This window comes from Miniopterus schreibersii (assembly GCF_964146895.1).
Source record: "Miniopterus schreibersii genome assembly, chromosome: X".
Classification (NCBI taxonomy): Eukaryota; Metazoa; Chordata; class Mammalia; order Chiroptera; family Miniopteridae; genus Miniopterus; species Miniopterus schreibersii.
The window spans coordinates 55,108,966-55,114,645 of NC_138104.1; the positions used below are offsets into that span (position 1 = coordinate 55,108,966).

The 5,680-nt window shown below is 46.8% G+C and overlaps 1 protein-coding gene across 1 annotated transcript; it reads left to right on the forward strand.

Moving 5' to 3' along the window:
- Positions 1 to 601: 601 nt before the first annotated feature.
- On the forward strand, positions 602 to 5,375 carry LOC308551233 (G-protein coupled receptor 83-like). Its single transcript, XM_081125645.1, has 4 exons — positions 602 to 1,582; positions 2,176 to 2,301; positions 3,443 to 3,576; positions 3,983 to 5,375. Exons 1-4 carry the CDS (start codon positions 1,157 to 1,159, stop codon positions 4,632 to 4,634), a joined length of 1,338 nt encoding a protein of 445 aa, XP_080981771.1. The 5' UTR covers positions 602 to 1,156; the 3' UTR covers positions 4,635 to 5,375.
- The last annotated feature ends 305 nt before the right edge of the window (positions 5,376 to 5,680 follow it).

The following is a 5,680-nucleotide window of genomic DNA, read 5'->3' on the forward strand; positions in this document are numbered from 1 at the left end:
GCACGTTGGAGAAAGCGGGGCATCAGCATCATGCTAGGTTCACCCCGTTCCAGACACCTTCAGTTGGGCTCTCAGAGACTGTACAGTGTCCCCTCCCAATTCTCCAACTGTCCTCTGCCCCATTCTCCTTGCACAACTCCAAAATTTGTGCAGACCCTTCCTGGAAACCACTGTTTCTTGAGGGTCAACCAGGTCGCTAGTACGGAATGAGGCATACAGCTTGTCAGTGAGATAATGAAGCTGCCTGTCCAGTAGTCAGCCAGATAGCCACAGCCCCCTCTCAGTTCCCTGTGCCACACTCCTAGCTGGTATTTTGGGCACTGGTGCAGAAGATAAAAAGGAGAGTAAAGGAAAAGGGAGGTGAAGAAGGCCCATCATGGGGATTGCCTAGAGAAGATCCTCTAAGTCTGGGCTGCCAGCTGCAGCAAGAGGGAGGAGGGAGAGCCAGGGAAGAGCAGCGAAAGGAGGGGGCCTGAGAATGCAGGAGCAAAGACTTTGCCAACCCCTTTAGCTCCTGGGCGGGGATGGACAGGGAGGGGGTTCAACCGCGGCTCCCCATTGGCTCTCTCGCTAGCCCCTAGACTTTCTATAAAGGGCTGTTGCAGAAGCCGCTGCCCTCACTGGCTCAGAGCACAGTGCCTTCAGGCCTTAGATAGACTGATTCAAGGAGACAGAAATTTAGTCGGAAGGACCCCCAACTGCGCAAAGGAGGAACGCCGCTGGGGGGACGCCTGGCGCTGCTGTCCAGAATTCGAAACCCGCACTGCCTGCGCACCCCAAGCTGCGGAACGTTTGGAGCCAGCCGCATTCGCCAGCCTCACGCTCCACTGCCCAGCTCAGCTCAGCTCTGCGCACTTGCCCACTCCGAGTCCGGTCCAGCGGCTGTTTTTTTTCGCTTTCCTTCTTGCCTGTCCCCTCCGTTCCATCCTCCTACCCAACCCCTCCCACACCTAGGAGAGTGCATTACCCACTCAGAGCTGCAGGAAGCTGAGCAGCGCTCCCCCAGAGCTCTGTGGAGACCCCCCCATCCCTCCGTCTCTCTTCCCCTGGCTCTCCTTGGCTCAACAGCTTAAGGATTTTGAGGTTTTCCAAAGGCGTCAGGCTGGACGCCCCGACCACCGAATCGCCCCAAGGGGCTTTCCCAAACCCCAGCACCATGAGCTATGGGGACGAACTGACCCCCGAAGCTCTGAGTGTGCCAAACGGGTTTGATGATCTGATCACCTCCACCGCCTCCCAGGTGCTGCAGGCTATTTCTAATGCCGCGTCAGCGGTTGGTAGCTCAGGCCCGGATAGCGTGCTCTCCGTGATCCATAAGCTACCTGACCATATCTCAAACATGGGCAACCTGGCTGACACATCAGGTCCCATGGCTTCAGAGATGGTGTCCCAGGATGAGCGGGTACAGTTTTGGCTAGTAATAGGGTACACCATAGTGGTATTTGCTGCCATACTAGGCAATTGGGTCCTAAACCATGTGATTATGAAGTACAAGAAGATGCACACTGCCACCGGCCTCTTTGTCGTCAACATCTCCGTGACCAACATGATGCTTGCTTTTCTCAGCTCTCCCTTCACTATGGTAAGCTGGGTGCTGAAGAGGGCGATCCGGGGCTCAGGCCGTGAGAGCAGAAACGCAACTTTGCACTTGCAACAGAGAGCTGGGTAGTGGGAAGGAGCGCTGAAGCGGGTACAGTTGATTTGGAAAGTGCGTAGAGACAGGAATGGCTGAGAGATGTAAACGGCTTGGAACTTGGGGGGAGGGGAGCTACATGATTGTGATTGCGTTGCTGAATTAATCTCCTGCCTTGGCAGAGGCTAAGGGACTTGTGTGCCTTAAGGAAGCAGGTGGGGGGGGGTGTCATTTTTCGGGTGAGCTTTGTCACAAAGACTTAGCCTCAGTATTCCCATCTTTCAAACGCAATGCTTGGAATGGAAGGTGGCTAACAATTTTTGTGATATGAGGTCTGTGTCTTCAAGCTGGGCCATTTCTGTGGAAACAGATGGGAAGGGCATGAGGGTATGAGAGCTGCAATGTGGAAATATTTGCTTCCCACGACAATAATGCCAGCAGTTTGGTGAAGCAAGGAGGCCTCTCTACTTATGTTTTGAGCTTGTAAGAGGAGAATACCCAGGACTGAGTCCTGGTGCCTCACCATGTCCTTTCTCCCACAGGTGCGCTATCTGTGTAATTCCTTGGTGTTTGGGAAGATGACATGCCACCTCAGTCGTTTTGCTCAGTACTCTTGTGCCTATGTAACTGTGATGACCATGGCTGCTATTTCCCTGGACCGTCATCGGGTATGTGTTTCCCAGGGCTCTTCAGGCCTTATAAAGGAGTAGGTTTTTCTTCTAGATAGATGGAAGCAGCTAAGAACACATAATTTTAAATGTTCTTTGAGTTCCTTGAGACAATCTATGTGAATATATATATATATATGGATTGCAAAATGTGAATTACAGACTTTTGCCATATCAAATCTTATGTAATAAAAATACCATCATCCTTGATATGGTGCTATGGAAACAGAAATGCAGCAATAAGAAAATGATAAGAAAGTGTCCTCCTTCTCCTTTGGAAAATATTTTTTATTTGCTGCATTGCAGGACCGGCTAAGGGAAGAAAGAGGGAAAGGATGAGTCAGAGGAGGGTGTGGCTTCAGGGCTGGTGGTGGGTTGAGCCTGAATGGTGGGCTTGAAGTCTGTGAGTGAGAGCTGAACATATGAAATGGAAAGAAATTGAGAGATTGAGGAAGAAGGAGTTGAGAGGAGGGATGGAAGTGAGTTAAAAGGAAGGAGGTAAGGTCAAGGGTGAGAAGCTGGGTTAATCAGATGGGAGGGAGCTAGGAAACAAGTGCAGTAGGAGGAACATAGGAGGGAGATTGAAGGAGTTGTGGCTGGAACCAGATGCAGCAGGCCATAGAGAAATCTAGGTAATAGATGAAGGAAGCTGGGAGAGGGCATGGACGAAGTGAAGGTGGGAAGGAAGAGAGAGGAAGGGAGGTAGCAAAGATTGACCATGGAAGGATCAAGATGGGAAGGGATGGAGGGATAAAGGAAAGGGACATAAAGGGAATCAAGTGGGAGGAAGGATGGAGGGATGTGGAGTGCTCACCCTTCAATATATGATAAAGAAAAAATAAGTTACACTTTTGGACATCCATCTCTCTTCTCCACTGAACTCCCAACTGGGAGACAGAAACTTCAAAATCAGTCCACTTGGATCACTATCTTCTCATTGAAATGTTTCTCTCTACACTAACCAACTTTGTTCTTTCATAAAACAAAATGTAACTTGTCAGTCAACAGAACTAGTACCTGCAGCACATTACTCACCCACCTAGCAAGTCTTTGCACTTTTGCAAAAGAATGTCAGTTGAGGAATGACTAGTAAATAACCCTAATATGAATTGTTGAATTGGGCTGGGGTCTTTTCTTCCAGGTGATGCTATATCCCCTGAAGTCCCGAATTACTCCAATGCAAGGCAATGTTTGCATCATTCTCATCTGGATTGTGAGCACCTGTGCTGCTTTGCCACATGCCATTTACCAAAAGCTTTACCAAGTGGAGACTGGGTAAGAGGAACACAGGATGGCCAGTATCTGGATTCCAGCAACCCATTACCTTGGAAGCCTCGTGGAATAAGGGGAATGGAATAGGGGCTGGAACAGCACATTTCAAAACATGGGTACAAAAATAAATTTCTCTACACTGGAATTTATTAAGAGGATCCAAGAACTCTCATGACAATGGGTTGCTAGGCATATTTCTTTCTGTTTGGGGTCCGTTGTTTGATGTCTGGAATCAGTGAACACTAAAACTCCCTGCTTTATAACTCTAGTCTTCAGTCCTAGCACAGACACAAATAGTAAATATGTCTCTTCCTTAAGACCTGGCTGCCATATAACACCTGACTGTGGGGCTAAGGGAAAAGGAAAATTAAGTTAATGTTTCTCTTTCTCTGTCTTTCTTATGACCTAGAAACATAACTGAAGAAACTGCCTGCCTCCCCAGTTTCTCCTATACTTCAAAATCCACTTGGAAATACCTTGACCTGAGCACCTTTTTGCTCTTCTTCATCTTGCCACTGATGGTGCTGATAGTGGTCTATGGTCATGTAGCCAAGAAGTTGTGGATCCATAATGCTGTTGATGACATCAATATTCACACGTACATTTGCCAGCGTGGGAAGAAGAAACAGAGCCTGAAGATGCTGATCATGGTGGTGCTTGTCTACACTATTTGCTGGCTTCCCCTCAACCTCTATCTGGTGCTGCTATCCAGTGAATCCATCTCAAGCCACAACAGTCTCTACTTCTTCCTCCACTGGCTTGCAATTAGCAGTTCATGCTACAACCCTTACATCTATTGCTGGCTTAGTGATAGCTTCCATGTTGAAGTTCAGAAGGTTATCATGGAAATCCAGAAGATGCTACTAGATGGAATCAGCCGACTGAGAAGGGAGCACCGCCAACTGAGCTCTGTCTCACCCACTCACCACACTGCTAGGGTGGATCCCAATCCTGGAGTGCCCAAATTCCCACGATTCAAAGATTTTGATGAGCTACCCAGTCCCCCTCCATCCCCAGAGATGGAAACCTCTTTTCTCTATCCACAAGTGCCTAGAGTTTAAGCTGCCCAGACCGCGATAGATTATCCATCCTCAAAAACTCAGATAGGGTGGGACCAAAATAATTAAGTTTAATTCGTTTTACATGGTGGGGGGAATGGAGGAAGGGGTTGGAATTTGAGGGATGGGGTCCATGTGAGTCACCATATGTGTCTCACTCCCTCTTTCATTTTCTTCTGTCTGTCTTTTCTCCTATTTCCTTTCCAACATTTTCTTTCTCTCAACAGTAAGTAAATTGAAGATATTAGATCTCCAGGTTCATCAGAGATGTTTTTACATAACTCAAAGGAAAGTTATATTCTGACTTGGGTCTCCTGAATTTCATCTCTGATTCAGGAGACTCTTCCCTTCTCCATTCTTTGTGTGCCCACCTGGCCATGGCACTTGTCTTCTGACATCTTAGACATTGTCTCAGGAGCTGCAAGAGCCATCAGAGATTATTTATATTTTACTTAGATGGACAAGAAGTCAATGTCCATATTGTGTCCAAAATATTCCCAGAAATGTGACAGAAGAGAAATGCATAGTTCCTGAAATTTAATTGGGTTCTCTGGGAACTTAGAGCTCCCTATAAATGTAAGTAGTCTTATCGCCTATGGAAGAATGAGAATGAGTAATCTTACAGGAAAAGACAAGGCAGTTAAATGGCTTGCTCAGTATCACCTGAGTTGTTTCTCCAGATAACATACAATAATTTGATGATAATTTTCCTTTAAATGCCGTGACAATTCAAGTTAGCACCACAAAATCAAAAAAAATTCTCTGTTTCTTGATTCTACATTTAACATACCTTGTCTAATGTAAATTTGTACTGTCTAGTCTTGCCTTTCTTTTTCTGGAAAAAGAGGAAGTGTAATGTGTTCACTGTTGATTTATTTCTATCCCTCTAGCCTTTGAGGATTTCAACTCAAGAGAGATGAGGAGGAAGTAACTATCTGCCACTGCTTTTCATGTGGAGACACTTATTAAGACTCTTTGAAGGGTATAACTGTGTGTGTCAGGAAGGTGCCAAGATAAGAGTGGGTTTTTTTCTCCTCCTCTTCTTGATT

Excerpts from the sequence above, each read along its gene's own strand:
- LOC308551233 (XM_081125645.1), top strand. The coding sequence starts at position 1,157 with ATGAGCTATGGGGACGAACTGACCCCCGAAGCTCTGAGTGTGCCAAAC. Across the intron at positions 2,302-3,442 it reads TTTCCCTGGACCGTCATCGG|GTGATGCTATATCCCCTGAA; the intron begins GTATGTGTTTCC and ends CTTTTCTTCCAG. Across the intron at positions 3,577-3,982 it reads CTTTACCAAGTGGAGACTGG|AAACATAACTGAAGAAACTG; the intron begins GTAAGAGGAACA and ends CTTATGACCTAG.